We start from the raw sequence: 19,770 nt of genomic DNA on the forward strand, positions 1-19,770 counted from the left end.
GCCTCTCGAAGCACTTCATAATGATGGGGGTGAGTGCAACTGGACGGTAGTCATTAAGGCTTGTTGCATTGGAGTGTTTTTGGCACCGGCACGATGGAGGTGGTTTTAAAGCACGAGGGGAAAGCTGCTTGGGCTAGTGACAGACATGCTTCAAGAGTCTAGAGACAAGAGTCTATACTAGGAAATTAATTAAATCTGTGTTCCTTTGACTCACCACTGATATAATTCCCAGGATACTGGATCCTTAAATTATTTGATGATTTTACTATTTTTAGTGTGTAATGCACTAAAATTATCTGTCTGATTATTAGTTGATTGTCCCCACCTGCTTCCCTCATTACCCTCTTTAGGTCCTTCCCTATTTAAACTCCCTGTGTGCTTAGTCTTGTATCAGTTCATCGTCTATATTCTCATGGATAGTCAGATATGTTTATTGTGTTGGTTTAGTTTGCTTCTTCATTTTGCCTTTGTTTCTCTTCCTTGTGAGAGTTTTTGTTTCTGTCTCTAGTCTAATTGGTTTTGTTTTCTTTTTTGTTTATCTCAATCATGAGACCTTTATTTTCTTTTTTCAAATAAAATCCTATCTTCTGCCATCTGATCCAAGATGGCGGCGCGGTAGCACGCAGCGGCCTCTCCGGATCCAAAATGGTGCTATTTTTGACACTTAGCTTGACTTTTATGGCACACGGACATCGGAGCAACCCGTGTTCGTGTCTACCATCACCAGACACTGTTAAAATATAAGATTCATGCAACAACCAAGATGCATGATGATCTGCAGGAGTTGCTACGCATACTCGGCTTGCTGCGGAGACCAGGCCTACAGTCCTTGGCGTCGCCTGATGCCGGTGCCCGGGGGAGGGGATGTCGTAAGCGGTGTGCGAGGAAGCGAAAGCGCGGCAAGAGGGCGGGAGTCCATGCTAGGCTAAAAACAGACCCTAGCCGGCCGGCTCTCCCATCTATCATGCTCTCAAATGTTTGCTCCCTGGACAATAAACTGGACTGCATCCGACTCCAGCAGATTACGCAGCGTGAGTTTAGAGACAGCTGCGTCTTTGTTTTCACAGAGACGTGGCTCAGCGACAGAGTTCCAGATGCAGCCATTCAGCTAGACAGGCTTGCCTCGTTCCGTGCCGACAGAAATGCAGCTCTGTGCGGTAAGACTCGTAGTGATGGCTTGTGTGTTTACATCAACACGGAATGGTGCAAGAACTCTGTGCTAGTTTCTAGCTACTGCTCATAGCTGGTGGAGCTTGTGACTGTTAGATGCAGACCTTTTTATTCTGATTTTGATATATATGGGTATATTTCAGTTATAGTGTCTCTTTTGCTTACATATGAAAGAATTGTCTCTCTGCTAATGCTGTTAATTACAGGGGACCTTCTAAAAAAAATTTTAAATCAATATTACGGTCACACCACATTACTTTTGGACAGGATTACTTGGTAAAAACACATTAATCTTAAAACGTACAATTAAGTTAAAGTTTTAATTAACACTGAGTTACAAAACTATTCAAATGTTTGAACTATGCAAAAAAGTATCAATATTTTTTCAATATCTTTCATTGACCCATATTTACTCTCTATATAAATACTATTACATGCTTATTGTTTACATGCAGAATTTTTACACTAACCCTAATTTGTAAGTATTTATGGTACATTGACAAGTGTTAAAACGGGACTGTCCCTTTAAAAAGGCCTTGATTCCACCTGAGATTAAGATGTGTCTTGGGTGATTGATCACATATGGTCAGGTGAGACACCTCACTGTTTACCCCTGGTCAATCAAATGTGTCACCTGTAAGCACTTGTAATTGGATTTGTAGGGGAGGGTCTCCATTTCATGATGACATATATAATTCACTCTGTCATTGTGTTACTGCAACAAAGTCAGAAATGACAAAGAAATTTCAAACTAGGCACACTATTTCTCCCAGATGCACCTGAAATTTCAACTGAAAGATCAAATGCAATATTTCGAGCAGAAGTGTCAATTATTATAGTGGATAACCTGTATTAACCTAAGCTGCAGAGGTTCGTGCTTCCCATAAGTGTTCGTGCATGTTGATATCAGAGACACTGTAGAACATCCATGTTCTCATGCTTGTGTTTGTATCCACTTTTAAACATTTTCAGATCGAATGGTTATTTCCTTTTAAAGCCACTCGTAACCGGCAAAGTTTGAACTCTTGTTTTAGCACAGCGTTTGATTGACAGGCGAGGGGATGCTTACAGGATGGATTACACATCAAATGTAATGTGGTTACTTATGTTTTTGACCACATATTTTTGTGATTTTTGTCATCCGATCTCATGCATGTGTGTCTGTTATGTACGCACCTATGGTGGAAACAAATTTCCTCTCGAGGACAAATAAATCAATCAATCAATCTGATAACCAAAAACACATCTTAATACCAAGTGGAAACAGGTTGAATAGTGGAAGTTCAGGGAGTGTTAGTGTTTTTTGGTTGAGTGCATATTAACAAGAGTGGAGCTTAATGGCTTTTTTACAGCATCTATTTTCTATGTGTGACGAATCAATGTTTCTGTTTTCTTTGTTTTTGATCAACATCTGACTGTAAATAATGCAAAGGATATTAAAAGAAACATTATTCAATGACAAATGGAATATGTGGATCTCTTCTTTGGACACCAAAACCAGACTTTTACCTTCAACATGCATATACAAATATGCAACTACTATACTACTCAATCACTGCTGAGTGAAATGTGAACATGTACCTGCCACTGGAGAAACACAGACAGTGCTAAATCTGTTCTCATATGCTAGTGATTCACCCACATCTTTCTTGCAATTAAAGAATCGTTATCGAAATTGTTCTAATGGAGATGGCGATACATCGTAAAGTTTCTATTTTTATGCACCCTAGATCTGGGACAGCAGATTTTTTCATCAGTTTTTTTATCATTAATTTAACGGAGTAGTCAAGTCATTTTTATTTGTATAGCACGGTTCACAAAAGACGTCATTTCAAAGCAGCTGTACAGGACATTTTTACTTTTAGTCAAAAAATATGATTCATAGTTTTCATTATTAGCCAGTTTTACACTGGCCTATTACCCTGTAACATTACACCCCAAAACATTTTGAATCTACTTTTAAAGGGTTGGCACAGAGCATGTTTTGAAATGCCACACCAAAACAGAGTGATACTGCCATTATTCATTTAGTTATCTATACAAATTATATACATTTCAAACTTACAGTGTCAGGGTTGAAATAATATAACACTTCTTGGCTTAGTTGTTATTTAATTATGCAAATAATTGTTTTAGATTCTTTTACTTTAGATGTAGCATAAGTTTATATGTAGCGCTATGACAACTGAAAAATCAACACTAAAACTGCAAAAGAAAAATAATGTCACTGTATGTATTTACAATGTAAAAAGTGGTTACCTACATTTTTACTTTAAGGAGCATCTCCATCTGATCTAACCCTTAAAAGTAGTTTTGATAATGTAACTTAATGTGGTCAGGTTGATTTAAACATGTTAAATCATATTTTTGACTTGAATAAAACCAGTTAATTTAGATCGTAATTTAGCAGGTTAACACTTTATTCATGGTACTTCCATCACTGCTAATCACAGTCAATTAACAAAATGTCAGGAATGTTAGGCTGGGTTTAGGTTCAGATTACTTAACACTTGGACAACTTTATATTACTTACTAGATAGTGTAATGTAGAGTTTGATCTGTACTTCCAGGTCACAAATGCAACTTGAGGTGCACAGATCTGTTGGTAACATTTTCTATTAAAAGCTCTTCTAAATATGTTGCCAGTGCTGTCACCAAATAGGTGGGTATATTTCCCATCACCATAATTTAGTTCCCACTTCAAATTAAACCTTAAATTGCAGTTTAAAAATAAATAAGTAAATAAAATAACTTTAATTACCATAAATGTAGTATGTAGTTGCACCCATATTTACCATGCAAACCTGCATGCATGATTTCACGCATTAAAAAAAAAAAAAGGTACATCAAATTGTGACCCCCAGAAGGTGATATCATTTAGTCCCTTTATACAGCATGGTGGGAAGACAAGTAAATAATACAATTTCATTTGTGCAGATATATGGCAGAGGCACATGTGAGGTCTCAAGAGCCATATGGGGCCCTTAAAGGCCCTTAGTGCATTGCACTGAGTCAAATGAGCCCACCCTCATGACTTTATGATTTTCTTGTGCAGATATATGGCAGGGGCACATGTGAGCTCTCAAGAGGGCCTTAGCACACTGCCTCACCTAAAAAAAAAGAGCCAAAACCCATACCCCAGAGGCCCTCTAGAGCCTCAATGGGCCCACAAAGGCTCATTGTGCACTGCCCTGAGTCAAATGAGCCCACCCCCATGTCTTTACCGTGTTCTGGTATTCAGTTGCTAGGGTGCTATGGATGGCTGCTAGGGTTTGGCTAGACAGTTGCTAGGGTGTTACTGAATGACTGCTTGCTGGCCTTGGTCAAATTAACTTTCCCCCAAATCTCAATGACATTCTGATCTAGAGATATGATCACTGTTTACTTATCAGTGTTAAGTCTTTTGGACTTTTTTACGCTGTCACGAACCCCGCTCCTCTGCCCCATCCCCGCTTCGTCGCACACACACTCACTCCTCAATCTCGCACGCTCGTTCCGCCCCCCTCGAGCTCGCACGCTCGTTCCGCCCCCCTCGAGCTCACGCTCGTTTTGCTCCCTCGAGCTCTCACGCTCGTTTTGCTCCCTCGAGATCTCCTGCTCGTTAGCAGGTCTCCCTCCTTGGGCTCACATGCCCGCTCCCAATGGCCAGAACATTATGACCACCTGCACTCGTCTCAATCACCCATTTATTCGTTTCACCTGCACTCGTCTCGTCACCTTTCATTGTTTACACCTGCAACTTCCCCTATAAATACCACAGCACATCCGTTTCAGGGGGGTTGGTTATTGTATTTAGTTCTCTTACGAGAGGTTCTCTCGTATTGCGTAAGCTAGCTTACGCTACGGGAAAGATTCATCTTTTCTGAGATATTGAAGCCAAAAAATTATCCTTAATTTTGGCTCCATTGTCAACGCAGTGCGGCAGCTGCAGACCTTGAGCGGGCTAGCTAGCGAGCTCATTGGTTGGTCTGCGGCAACTGCTGCAGCCTATAGACGAGCTTGGACGAACTCGCATCCAATGAGAGGCGTCCGCGCGCTCACTGCATCAAAGCCCGCCAAAAAGGGCGTGACTAGAGTGCATATAAGCGTAGTTCGTAGGCTGGAACCCTGATTTTCATCTCTTCAGCGAAGCTCTTCGCATCACTGAACCGGAAGCCGCGTCGCCGTTCGAGGGGCATCAAGCAAGCGTGGACAGCTCTCGAAGAAGCCGGCCGTCTTCGCCACCTTCAGCCGTCCTGCGAGCTACGCCATCTGGCGACGTATCCTTTTTAAAAGCAAGCTAGTTCTTAAAGAACTTCACAAAAGAGTACAAGCATCTTTTTTAAGATGCCTCGCTCCACTTCCGCCTCATGCCGCGCTCCTCTCAGCACCGGAGACCGCCACATCATCTGCGCTCTCTGCCTGGGACTGGGGCATGCAGAGCTCGCCCTCGCCGAAGGCGGATGCGATCTCTGTGAAGAGCTGCCGATGTCGACCCTGCGGGCTCGACTCGAAGCGCTCAGGACCGAAGCCGCCGCGCCGCCTTCCGTTCAGCCGCGCAGGAAAAAGCGCCACTCTCAAAGGCTGCCGGAAACAGTGGTAGAAGCGATTGCCTCGCCGGAGCCCATCCCTCGAGCATCGCCTTCACCCTCCCCGCCCACCCGGGACGCGCAGTTGCCGGCGAGCGGCTGCTCTGCTGCCATCTCGGACGAAGAAGCGGAGGATAAGGGCCGTTCCATCATGGCTTCGGACAGCGAGGAGTGGTCAGGCTCACACGCCTCCTCCTCGGCCCAGGAATCCAGCAGGACCCGCGCCGAAGTCGAAGGGGAACTAACACGCCTCCTCACACAGGCCGTCGACCGCCTCGGGCTCGAGTGGTCACCGCCCTTGAGCAGGCACCCAACAGACTTGACGGCTGCTTTCTACAGATCCGCCGCCAGCAGCACCCGCTACCCGGGCCGCTCCCTTCCTGCCGGAACTCCACGCCGAGCTTTCCAAATCATGGAACGCGCCTTTCTCGGCCAGGGTCCGATCCCACGTCTCCACCTCTCTTGCTTCAGTGGACGGCGCCACTGAGAAGGGCTACGCTTCCATCCCTCCGGTCGAGGATGCGGTAGCAGCACACCTTTGTCCGCCCTCCGCGAGATGGCGGTCTAAACCAGTGCTCCTGTCTAAGGCCTGCAGAACAACTTCTGTGTTGGCCGCGCCTATTCCGCCGCCGGCCAAGCTGCATCTGCTCTGCACTCTATGGCCGTCCTACAGATCCTTCAAGCGGACCTTCTGTGGGAGTGGGATTAGGAAAGCAGGCATCCAGAGGCGGTTGCAGACATACGGAGTGCTACAGACCTCGCCCTCCGCGCTACCAAAGCTGCAGCCCAAGCTATAGGGAAGTGCATGGCCGCGCTGACTGTGACCGAGAGACATCTGTGGCTAACGCTAGCCGACATGGGAGAAGCAGAGCGCTCTACGTTCCTCAACGCACCGCTCTCTCCATCCGGTCTCTTCGGCTCCGCGGTGAGTGGTATCATTGACCGGTTTTCAGAGGTCCAAAAGCCACACAAGCCATGAATCTCTTTCCGCCTCGTCGCGTTAGCTCCTCTGCAGGCCGCCCACGTGAGCCTCCTGCACGAGCCTCTTCACAGCGCCCAGCTCAACAAAGCCAGACTTCTCAGCGCCGACAGGGTGGCCGCCCTCGATCGCGCTCAGACAGCCGCCGCAGACCGCCGCCCCCCCGCGGGCCTCGGACTAGAATTGCGCTGAAACCATACCAGGTTTCGCTGGTCCATACCAGAGAGCAAACATGTCTTATGTGTAGAAAATGTGCCCACAATCCAGTGTTCACCCCTACACACAAGCATTACACATCCTGTGGCCCTATCACGGCACACTCACATAAAGCGGTTACGAACTGCTCGAGTGTTAGGGTTAATAAACGCACCCACGAATCCGTGCGCGCGCCCATTCTCTGGCCGCTCTGTCACACGACCAACCTTATGTGTAGAAAATGTGCCCACAATCCAGTGTTCACCTCTACACACAAGTATTACACGTTCCGTGTCCCCATCAGAGCACACTCAAAAGCGGTTACGAACCACTCGAGTGTTAGAGTCAATAAATGCGCTCACGAATACGTGCGCGCGCCCATTCTCTGCCCGCTCTGTCACACGGCCAGCAAACACTTCTCTGTATGTAAGTCCCGTGCCCGTGACTATGCTTGCGTATCACTTAACAGACGTGACTCTTTCCCCATTCACCTCAATCGGGGAAGTCACTCACAGAACAGCCTGTCCATGCTGTCTGCGAGCAGTCCAGCATAAGCACAGTAAGCGCGCTCACACATTCTGTTCAGCGCGCTGTGTGCGGCAATCAGAGCGATTTGGCCACTCACCAAACATTATGCTTCAAAGCATGGGAAGATATTCCAGGGATATCCGAATGGGTGTTAAGCACAATAAAACAGGGCTATTTGCTACAGTTCGATCGCCGTCCTCCTCGCTTCAGAGCGCGGCTCGAAACTACTGTGAACACGGAAGCAGATCCAGGAACCTCTTCCATCTGACGAAACGCATACTGAGTTGGTCCCAGCGCCACCTGCGCTCGCTGAGGGCAACACACGTGCCAGGCCACCTGAACGACGGCCCAGACAGACTGTCCAGAGACAATATTCCCCCAGGGGAATGGTCCCTGCACGCTCAAACAGTCCAGACGTTATGGCGCATATTCGGCAGAGCAGAGATAGACTTCTTTGCGTCAGAAGAGAACTCTCACTGCCCAATATTTTTCTCGAAAAGCGAGGACGCGCTGGCCCAGGACTGGCCCAACCGCCCGCTTTACGCCTTCCCTCCCGTCTCGCTATTGCCACAGGTAATGCAGAGGCTCAGGGAAACGCGCCACTCGGTGCTCCTCATAGCCCCGCGCTGGGAGAATCAAACATGGTTCCCGGAGCTTACGCAGCTGTCAATGACAGCGCCGTGGCCCATCCCAGTGAGAGCAGATCTCCTCTCGCAAGCTCGCGGAACGATCTGGCATCCCCACCCAGAGCGCTGGGCGCTACACGCGTGGGTGATCAACGACTACCCGTCGCTTTGCCAGGAGTAACAAACACCATCATACACGCTAGAGCCCCCTCCACGAGAAGACTATGCGTCAAAATGGTCTGTGTTTTCAAAATGGTGCACCGACAGAGACCTGGACCCACGGACATGTGGGGTGTCGCCACTGCTCGTGTTTTTACAAGAGCTGCTGGATAAGGGCAGATCCCCATCCACGCTCAAAGGGTACGTGGCGGCCGTCGCGGCGTTCGCTGAACCCCTGCACGGCCAGTCACAGGGTAAAAACGAGCTGGTCATCCGCTTCCTCAGGGGAGCTAGAAGGATGAACCCTCCGCGCCCCCCATCGGTTCCTATCTGGGACCTTTCTATAGTTCTCGAAGCTATGAAAGCCCCCCCTTTCGAACCACTTCAATCCGTGTATGTGAAATACCTCTCACTTAAAACCATTTTTCTAACTGCCCTATCATCAGTTAAACGGGTGGGAGACCTTCACGCGCTATCGGTCAGCGCTGCGTGTCTTGAGTTTGGACCAAGTGACTCCAAGGTCATTTTAAAGCCTAGACACGGCTACGTCCCCAAGGTGGTCGGTACTCCTTTCAGAGCACAGATCATTTCCTTGTCGGCGCTACCAGCATCTGATAGCGAACGCGACGCCAATCTCCTTTGCCCAGTCAGAGCACTGAGATTGTATACTGCGCGCTCCGCATCTTTCAGAAGCTCCGAGCAGCTTTTCGTTTCGTTCGGAGGGTGCACCAAAGGTCTCGCCGCCTCGAAACAGACACTGTCCAGATGGATAGTGGACGCTATTGCTGCCGCGTACGGCGTCAAAAGACCTACCATGCCCGCTAGGCATTAAGGCTCACTCCACTAGAGGCATGGCCTCCTCGTGGGCATGGTCCAGCGGGATTTCCATTCACGACATATGTGTGGCAGCGGGCTGGGCTTCCCCTCCACCTTTGGCAGATTTTACAATCTGGAAGTACCCGCTCTGCAGGCTAAACTGCTAGCGGTTTAATCACGCTATAGCTCCCTGGTGAGCTGCATTAATGGGACACAGTCCACACAGACCGGCACCGCCGCTCTGTCTATGTGCTTATGTACTACACACACACTGGCCCGCACTCTTGCCGGCCAAATATTAATTCCCCACTCACAAGGGCTCCCGGGTCCCCTTAATTCCCTGGGGCTCATGCAGTGGATGCTTGGCGCGCACGGCGTTGACAAAGGGTTCCCGTAGCGTAAGCTAGCTTACGCAATACGAGAGAACCTCTCGTAAGAGAACGAATCAGTTACTAACGTAACCTCGGTTCTCTCTAGATGAGGGAACGAGTATTGCGTAACCGGCCATGCTCGCGCCACGAGCGATTTTTCGCTTCATTCGATGAAAACCAGGGTTCCAGCCTACGAACTACGCTTATATGCACTCTAGACACGCCCTTTTTGGCGGGCTTTGATGCAGTGAGCGCGCGGACACCTCTCATTGGATGCGAGTTCGCCCAAGCTCGTCTATAGGCTGCAGCAGTTGCCGCAGAGCAACCAATGAGCTCGCTAGCTAGCCCACTCAAGGTCTGCAGCTGCCGCACTGCGTTGACAATGGATACAAAATTAAGGATAATTTTTTGGCTTCAATATCTCAGAAAAGATTAATCTTTCCCGTAGCGTAAGCTAGCTTACGCAATACTCGTTCCCTCATCTAGAGAGAACCTCTTAGCTTGCCAGCTCCCCTTGTTCCCCTGTCTTTTGCTCCCACTAGTCTTGTCATTTTCCTCTTGATTCCCCGGCTTTCGACCTCACGCTCCCTTTGACTACTCTTCACTGGATTTGCCCTTTTTCTGTACTTTTGCCTGCCTGCAATAAAACGCAGTTTTTGACTTACATTGTGACTGTCTCTTCTTGTGCGGGTTCCATACGCATTTCTTCACCAAAATTTGCACACCTGATCACTCATAAAAATCACGGCAACCATCATCTCCATAAGCCACGATTTAAGGCATCCCTCATATCCCTCACAATCAATCAGGACGAGTTTGAGGCAGAAATTTGTACTGAAAAAAATTATTGCATTAGGGATTTTGGGTAAGGGGTGAAAACCTTAAACCAAAAAACTATTTAATTACGATTTTTGGGGGTTTATCTTTCTCTATAGAGTAAAAGTTGCTAATTTTTTACATGTTTTTTTTTTTTAAATCTCTCAAAAACCATATATCAACACAAGAAACGTATATAACCAAAAATGGTTCATGGTAACAAGTGGTTCTTTGCTAAACCTGAAGAACCATTGAAGAACCTTTATTGGTAAGAGTGTAGGAGTCCAGTAAGTGAATCCAAACTGGGTTACGATTTTATTTAATGACACGTTTGGGCATAAACTTCTTGATGAAATTTAATCCGAAATCCATAATTCTGTTTGAGCGAGATCCCTGTATCTCGCGTTCTCTCTCTCTCTCTCTCTCTCTCTCTCTCTCTCTCTCTCTCTGTTTCTGGTTCCTGGAGGGTGACATTGATATGGGGGGAAACCTCAATACTGTCCCAGCGTTCATGACCCCCACCCCCACCAAGACAGTCATGTGGTGACACTAAAAAAAGACCAAGCTCATTTGCAGCTGTCCACTGATGAGCATTCCCTTTAAACTCCCAGATTCCCTTTAAAACTGTAGGGCATTACAGCATTGCTGCTGTTGCTATAGTGACGGTGTCCCATTTAAAGGTTACTGTAGCTTTAAGAGAGGCGAGCTGCACTGTTTGACGTAAATGATTGCATGATGGCTGTGTTTACAATGGAGGACATGCTACTGATTTCATCAATGGGTTTTTTCTTGTTCTACATGGACAGGAAGTAAATTCAGCTCAATCAATAGAATAAACGCATTTCTGCACACCAGCTTGGGGTTCATTTAGTGCTACATGACATCCTCCTGAGAAAACACAACGCTGCTGGTCTGTAGGTAACTGGAATCATAAAATATCACATCCATGTCATCAGATCTCAACTGACATAAGTCATTTTCATAAGCAGAACTAGACGCATGTCATGTCTGCAAGGTTTCGCATCAACACAACTTGACCTTACAGCTGTCAAAACACAGAGTAGACATTTTTGGATTCTAATTCTAATTTCCAGTGTCCTACAGTCCAGCAATAAACTACTGAAGGCTGCAAACAACAAGACCTTAAAAAGCTTAATCTGGCTCACACACACAGCGACACAATAAGCTCATTTCCATGCTCGATAATCGCTTTCCCTCTCCAGTCATCTGTACTGACCTCTCTCTCTCTTTCTCTATGTGTCTGTCTCTCTGGTTGAGGGTGTCCAGTGAAGGCGAGTGTTCGGCTCCTGTCTGTGTGTGAATGACCCGCTGTACGGCAGCCCTCCTTCTGCCCGCTGCGGCTTTATATAGAGCACTGACAGCTCTGACGCACAGAACGCTGGGAAGACTCAGGACTGTGTGTGTGGGGGGGTGGAGGAATTTAATGCCAGACACGTGGACATTTATGAAGCTGAAAATCAGTGAGACGCTCCAAAAGCATCCATCAGACACACATGTACATAGACCAACAATTAAAAATAATGCAAGAACACTTTTGAGAACAGGACTGATGGACAAACTCAATTGCAGAATGGAATGCTGTCGACCGTAGGCTTATGTTCAATGATATGGTTCACTGATTCTTGAGATATGGGACAAAACGACCTACATAAAAAAATGTGCTCTATATTTAGAAGCACATGTAACTTAACCTGTCCTCAGCAAGAGGTCACGATGTTAAACTGCCAAACAAACATGAACATAAATATCAAGTGAAAGGTACGGATCTGTAAGATATCAAACAATACATAAAGTAAACTTTAAATTATATTTTCCATAGAAAACTGTCTATCAAAGTTGTGTCCTCACTTTGCGTCAGCTCAGTCAGATATTTGAATAATCCTGAATAAATCAGACAATATCATGGTCAGCTGTAACTCTTGAGTACCGCTTTCCCACTTCCTGCTCATGGTGGATGCAACAGTAGGACACGTGGTCTGGTAAGTTTTTTTTTAACAATGTTTAAGTCTCTGCGGTCACAGCTTCAACATGTGAACTCCGTCATTCCCACTGTGATATTTGTTAGAATTGTGGGATACATTTAACATTTTAGTTTAGGTTACGGAGTCATCTTTAACTGAGGGGGGAAATGGCTCCAGTGTACAACACATGCATAAGATGGAAATATATTAAATTCAACTCCATCAGAATGTTCAGAATAGTGTGAAAACAGAAAAATATTTTTTCACTCAACCCCTTTAATGAACACCATAATTACATAATTAAAGACTTTAATGTTTTGTTGGATGGATCAAATTAAGATTAAATTTTGTAATTCCTGCAAGCAAATGAGTGCAGGTGCACAACTGTAGTTCCCGCTTTGACCACTGGGACACAAAAAGAAAAGTAGAAACTGAATATTTAGCAGACAAAAAAGTTGACTTCTTGTTGTCTGTCCCATGCATGAGTCTATAAAAAAACTAAATCTAAACTGTAAAAAAAAGACTGCAAAAACGCTACATTAAAAAAACGTTCATTGGTAAATGGGCAGTTACCTTAAAATATATGGTAAAAAATTATAATATGTTTAAAAAGACAATACATGTAATTTTACAGAATAATGTTGTAAAAATTAAATTTTTTCATATTCTTTATGGGAAATTATTGTTAAAATTACAGTAAAAAACATTAATTGGGTGTTCCCACAATTCCTTGCATTACCCATCATATTTAAGTCTATTTTATGGGAATAGTTATGTTTCTTCTTATTTTGAAAATCAGTTATATACATTGGGGTGTTCTTTGTTTTATTTGATGTAGTTGAATTAATTTTTATAGCATTATATTAATTTCACATGTGTTACCCTGATGGTGTTTACTGTTTGTGTGAGTGACGCTGAGCACTGTCTCATCAGCCGTGGCCTAAAGTATTGACAGTGACTTACATTTTTTGTTTTGCAAAATTTGCTGCTTCAGTATTTGTAGATTATTTTTCACATGTTTCTATGGAATACTGGTATACAATGATAAGCATTTCATAAGATTTAAAGGCTTTTATTGGCAAAAACATTAAATATATGCAGAGTCAATATTTACAGTGTTGACCCTTGTTCTTCATAACCTCTGCAATTCACTCTGGCACACTAGATATCAGCTTCTGGGCCAAATCCTGACTGATGGCGATCCATTCTTGCCTTATTAGTGCTTTGAGTTGATCACAATTTGTGGGCTTCTGCTTGTCCACTCGCCTTTTGAGGATTGACCACAGGTTCTCTATGGGATTAAGATCCGGGGAGTTGCCTGGCCACGGATCCAAAATTTAAATGGAATGATCTCCGAGCCACTTCATTTTCACTCTTGCCTTTTGACATGGTGCTCCATCATGCTGGAAAATGCACGGATCATCATCAAATTGCTCCTGTAACGTTGGGAGAAGTTGCTCCTGCAGGACGTTTTGATACCATTCTTCATTCATGGCAGTGTTTTTGTGCAGGATTGTGAGAGAGCCCACTCCCTGTGGTGAAAAGCAACCCCACACATGGATGGTCTCAGGATGCTTCACTGTTGGCATGACACAGGACTCTTAACATTCACCTTTTCTTCTCCGGACTATCGATTTTCCAGATGTCCCAAACAGTCGGAAGGGGGCTTCATCAGAGAAAATAACTTTGCACCAGTCTTCTGCTGTCCAATCCTTGTACTTCCTGCAGAATTTCAGTCTGTCCTTGATGTTTTTCTTGGAGAGAAGTGGCTTCTTTGCTGCCCTTCTTGACACCAGGCCATTGTCCAAAATTCTTCACCACACTGTGCGTGCAGATGCACTCACACCAACCTGCTGCCAATATTGAGCAAGCTGTACACTGGTGGTGACACGATTATGTAGCTGACTCCTCAGGTGGAGATGGTCCTGGCGCTTGCTGGACAGTCTGGGACGTCCTGAAGCCTTCTTCACTGCAGTTGAACCAATGATCCGATAAATGGTTCATTCAGGTGCAATATTCTTTGCAGCAATTTCCTTGCTTGTGAGGCCCTTTTGATGCAAAGCGATGATGGCTGCACGTCTTTCTTTAGACGTAACCATTGCTAAAATAACACAATGATTGGAAGCAATTCTTCCCTCCTTCCGTCTGCTATTATAATCCAATCAGAATGATAGAGTGATTTCACCTGACTAGATCTCGTTCACACTTTCCCAGGTGTTGCTGATATGATTAGTGAAATGGTGTTAGCTGGTCATTTTGTGCCAGGGCCAAAAAACTTGGGTTTTTGTGATAAAGTTCATTTTTTTTGGCCTATGAAGCTTTTTGCAATTATTTAAAATGCATTTTGTCAATCTGCACAATAATCTAGAAACAATGTGAATCAACACCACAACAACTGAAGCAGAAAACTGTGAAACACAAAATGTATGTCACTGCCAATACTTTTGGCCATGACTCAACATGTTTATTGCTCATTGCTCCTGGAAGAGCCACTATTGATGAACTGCATGTCATCATGTGCCCTTTTGTAATTATGACGGGATTAACAATACACTATAGAGTGAAAAGAAGATTTTTACGAAGATTAAAGTATTAAGTTTACATAATTTGATAATATAAACGATAATGTACTGTACTTTTTTTACTGAATTTCTGGCAACCACAGCTGCCAGTTTTTTACCGTAAATTTAACAGGATTTTTATTGCAGTGTATTGTATGTCCTCATATACATTATATAGACAAAAGGGTGAGTACTGTGTGTGTGAGAGAAAGAGCACACAATTTCAATATGTTTAATATCTCAATCTATTATGTCCTAAAACCAGTCTGATCTCATGCAAATTTTGTGACAATTTTGCTCAATTATATTCTGCAGTTACTTTCACACATTGTGCTAGTTCCCACGTGACACTCTTCAGGTACCCTGGTCCTGTGCAACGCTCTATCCGTTGAGCTAAAATGTGGCCCTGGACATTCTTCCCCAGAGCGGCTCACCAAACCCGGCCCGCAACACATCACAGCGCAACACATCACAGCATAACACACCAGCTCATTGAATATTTTTCCGGCTCAATTTCAAATTTTTGTGTTTAAAAAACAAAGACATTTCTATTGACTGCTAGTCATGACAACAGGCCCCACCAGTGCAAAAATTGTCAAAACTTAAAAAATATATATAATAAAACTGTAAATGTGATGAGTGGATAAATACTTTATAGATCAGACAAATAACATGTTTGATGTTTGATAACTTTTCCCCAACATACAGATGTTAGGTTAAAATATACATGAAAGTACAAGGGAAAGTGAGTATTTTAGCTGCGGTGACAAGTCAACATAATCACCTTTCAACTTTCTAGAAGTGCAAATAAACTAGTCTTAGTTAATATGAGGTTGTGGAAACAACAAGTATAATAATAATATATTATATACAGTATATGTGTATATATATATAGTTATACAAGATCATAAAATGTTGTCTAGTTAAATAGTTTGATGAAGAATGTGTCACACAGCAGGACACTGATGACAATGCTTAAAACATTATGTCGATTACTCTCATAAATATGTGTAAATATTTCCAGTTTTAAATCATGAAAACAATATTGGCCAGAATATCGATATATATATAAATATAAACAAAAATAAATATATGTTCAAATAAATACATAAATAAACATACCTTTTAAAGTGTAGATCTTTGCAGATGTTTTGCAGATTATTTGCTCATATTTTCAGTCTTTGTGAGTTTGTTTCATCTTTATATGTGCAGATAATTTTTTAAGTGAAAGGCCCTGTGCTTAGACAAGCTCTGTTTCTGCTGTTCTTTAAACAAAGTAAGCCTCAAAGACTCAAATATCCACAAATGAATATTTTTCATGACTTATTTATCAGGTGTGAGCATTATTCAGCAAGCCACACTTCAGCTCTCATTAATGCTTTGCGGTATGAATAAATTATGCAGATGACAGTGTACTGCTCATAGCTTTACTGTTTGCCAATTTTATTTACGCTTCTGTTATTGTATTTGTTGTAACTTGCAGTTATTTGTAATTTAGTTATTATTCAAAGCTCATCTTGTACTTAATATGTTGTTTTTGGTTGTCACCATTATTGTGTATGTTAAATAATGAGGTCCACATGAGGTACAAAGTTGACACATTCATACAGATATGTGCTAATGTGTAAGTCATTTCAAAATGAAAGCCATTGAATTGGCTTGTCTTGCAGTGTGTATAAAATTATTGTGCTGTTATGAGGTCAGGCATATTGGAGCCCACAGCGGGTTATCTCGTCTGTAGGACGGGCCGGCACTTGTGCAGCAGCGAGCCTGCTAAAACTATCCAGCGGCCCACGGAATACCCCTGATGCTCCTCATGGCCACTCTGCCCCTGGCTACTGCTATTTGATCACACTTGAACAAGCTTGTAAATGTAGTTGTTATGTAATGCAAATGTTAAAATGTATGGCTTCTGAATCATGAACGATAACTCAAATGTAAAGTCTTGAATAAGACAAGCGTCTAACAGCATTTCATTGACATTTTATTAAAAGCAAAGGGATTTATTTCCATTCGTGAACAGAAAATAAATATAAAACAATTTTGTACATTTGGGCAGTGAAATTTCAAAGGTTATTAGATCATTTCTCACAACATATTTTAGCAAATGTAAGGCAGAAATCAAACATAATCTGGGGAAGCGAAATAATTCAGATGGACTAATGATTTGTACTTTAATTGCATTTAAATTGTAGTTAAATACAAGTGACTGATTCAATCTGTTTTATATTTTACTTCATGTCATCATGAATGAATTACCATCCATCCATCCATCCATCGTCAACCGCTTATCCTGTGTACAGGGTTGCGGGGATGAATGAATTACATACTTCCTAAATTATATAAATTATTATTTTATATATTATAAAACCATCTGTTAAATTGGAGTCAGTGAGCTCCACAATTAAAGTAAGATGATTAATAGAAATGAGGATTAGTTACAAGCATCATGCATCAATGAAAACAGATGAACTATTGTGAAATAAACTATTATTTAATTAAGGATCATAACCCATAACCCATAACAAAAAAAAGGCCTTGCTAACTTTCAACCACAAGGTGGCAGTGAATTGATAAATCATGAACTGGATGGCAAACTACATTAGATTTTTTTAAACACATTTTTCTAATGCGAGAAAGACATTATTCTGATTGAAGATCAGCTCGGCCACAAACGACTAAAACAACGTAGCGTCATGCAAAAATCAACTCTGAAGAAAACTGAAGCAGCCAAAACCCCCACTGTGGGGCAAATCACTTTCAATTTTTCTTGGTTCCACACAAATCAGTCAAACATACATGAAGTAAATTAGTTTGTACCATGAACGTTCACATACTTTTATGTTCCCACAATTATCAATACTTCAAATTATTTTCACAGTCTTTTTTAAAGATATCCATTTTCATCAACACTTAATAAATACATATGTGGAGTTAACAACAATTATATCTTCAAATACGACAGAAACTGGGTAGAATGAAAAGAGGACAACGAGCCCTAATGTCTTCATTTTGGTGGTAAATGAAAACATGATATAAAGCAGAACCCAAATGCACTTGCGATTAGGAAGGTCAAAGTTAGCAGCTCTTTAACACTGGCAGTGATGCAACACTAATACTGTCAAGAAACACACACACACACACACACTAAACCAGAACATTACTCCTCGACATGCTCATAAATGACAGAATATCAAGGAATACGAATTAGCGGAGCCCCTTTGAGGACAGTTGGAGAAGTTTATTTCTGAAATAACTTTATCTACCCCTTATGAAAACGTGATTTTACTACAGTAGCCATAATAAAGTTACAATACTAAAACTGCAGTAACCATGTCCTTGTGCTCTAAGGGGCTCCGTCTGAATCCATTTAAGGCAGTATGCACGAAACTATGACAAATGAGAAGGTGTGAATTCAATAAACATTTGCAGCACTTTAGCACATGGTAAACCTGCATCTCAATTACAAACCTCCCGCAGTCCAACTTAAATGTGTCCGACGCGTTAAATGCGCTGAAAAACTGCTGCGCCACACACATTCAAGTGAATTAATTGTCATTCTTTTCATTCTTCTCACACGGCTCCTTTCTACGCAAATAAACATTATTATAGAATGTGTCAGATTCACAAACATAAGCGCTATTTGTCTGATGCTATTTGTCAGTGCTGTGCTGTTACCGCCACAAAAAAAGCAAGAGGTAAATTTATTTTTATTAATAAAATATGTTTGTGTATATTTTCCATTGATCATGTTATCAAATAATGATCAAATGATGGAGAAGAGCATTACAACTGGTCAGATCCAGATGTGCAGCATTGTTTTCAGCATTTTATCGAGTCAGATCAGGTGCTGGATCACAGTGGTAGATCATCTTATCATTCACAATCTAGCACTCAGTACCCACCCATCGCAAGATGGGATATTATGTTGCGCGAGTTGCATTCAGCTTTTTTTTAAAACAGGTGTTTGTTACCTGTTTTGCGTTATATTTAACAAATAGGGTGAAAAAAACAACGCAGACAGCATGTGCAAATAAACAACGTTATCAGCGGACGCAATTAATTCTTTGTGAATTCCCTCCAGAAAGTTCTGTCCAAATGGAACACGCCTGGTATCTGTTAATCTAGTCAATATAAACTCAAACTTTATGGATAATGGCTATAAAGCACATGAGGTGTAACACTACACAGTATTCTGAGATGGCACTTGCGTTGCAATTTGGTGAACTTTTATCTCACATGCGTTCATAAAATACCAGCACACGTCACACACTCTGAAGTGCATATTTCTTTTCATCTCATTAAAGAGTTCCTTCCTCTTCTGGTTCTTGCGGTCCATATTTGAGCCCGGTCTACTGCGGGCCCCTGTGGCTTTACCCAAAGTCTGAGGCCCCTGGCTCTCTCTCAGCCTCAGGCGGCTCTTGTTCATCTTGTTCATCTGATGGGAGATGCACACGCTGTTCGTCCATCCGTTTGGCCTGAACTCTCTGTATGAGACTGAAGAAATCCTCATCAGGGACCGTAGGGGCCCGAGGACCACCTTCAGGAGGAGAGCAACGCTGGTCATCTATCCTGGACGACTAAACACATAAATAAACAGTGATGAGACTTGTGCAATATAATGTAACAAAAGGGCTAATTTGTTAGCTGTCTACATAAGCAGCTGCCTTCTTAGCATGTTGCTAACCTAATGATGTGATACTCGATGAGCATAAAAATATACAGCACACAAAAGCTAGTGGGTGAAATAGTCTACAAATGTGTATTGGTATTTTTGGAGTAGGCAGGCTAGATCACAAGCCAGACACAAGAGGGCGCCCTTGTCTGAATTCCAGTGACTCTTGCTCTATGGTTTCATGCTGGCCTATTTCATATTTTTAAGGTGCCTAGAGATGTTCCTGCCAGGCTACTACCATATGGTTAGGATTAGGAATGAGGGCGGGCCTTCCAGGTATTATTCCAGGCACCTTTGCAAAATGAGCACATAAATTGGACAAAG

At 43.0% G+C, this 19,770-nt stretch overlaps 2 protein-coding genes across 3 annotated transcripts in view; both read right to left on the reverse strand.

Moving 5' to 3' along the window:
- LOC127642892 (adenylate kinase isoenzyme 1) overlaps nt 1-11,599 on the reverse strand; it is a 33,673-nt gene extending 22,074 nt beyond the window's left edge. Inside the window, exon 1 of one of the 2 annotated variants that reach the window (XM_052125330.1) lies at nt 11,466-11,584. The gene's annotated coding sequence lies outside the window, so the exon portion shown is untranslated. Of the gene's footprint in view, nt 1-11,465 lie in introns of both variants that reach the window. The other variant, XM_052125328.1, reaches the window with a different exon arrangement.
- A 5,146-nt stretch (nt 11,600-16,745) lies between these two features.
- LOC127635549 (G-protein-signaling modulator 1-like) overlaps nt 16,746-19,770 on the reverse strand; it is a 37,471-nt gene continuing 34,446 nt past the window's right edge. Inside the window, exon 14 of the mRNA XM_052115653.1 lies at nt 16,746-19,351. Within this exon, the coding sequence (XP_051971613.1) occupies nt 19,145-19,351 (207 nt within the window). The 3' untranslated portion in view covers nt 16,746-19,144. The remainder of the gene's footprint in view (nt 19,352-19,770) is intronic.

The sequence above is a fragment of the Xyrauchen texanus genome, chromosome 4 (assembly GCF_025860055.1).
Source record: "Xyrauchen texanus isolate HMW12.3.18 chromosome 4, RBS_HiC_50CHRs, whole genome shotgun sequence".
NCBI lineage: Eukaryota > Metazoa > Chordata > Actinopteri > Cypriniformes > Catostomidae > Xyrauchen > Xyrauchen texanus.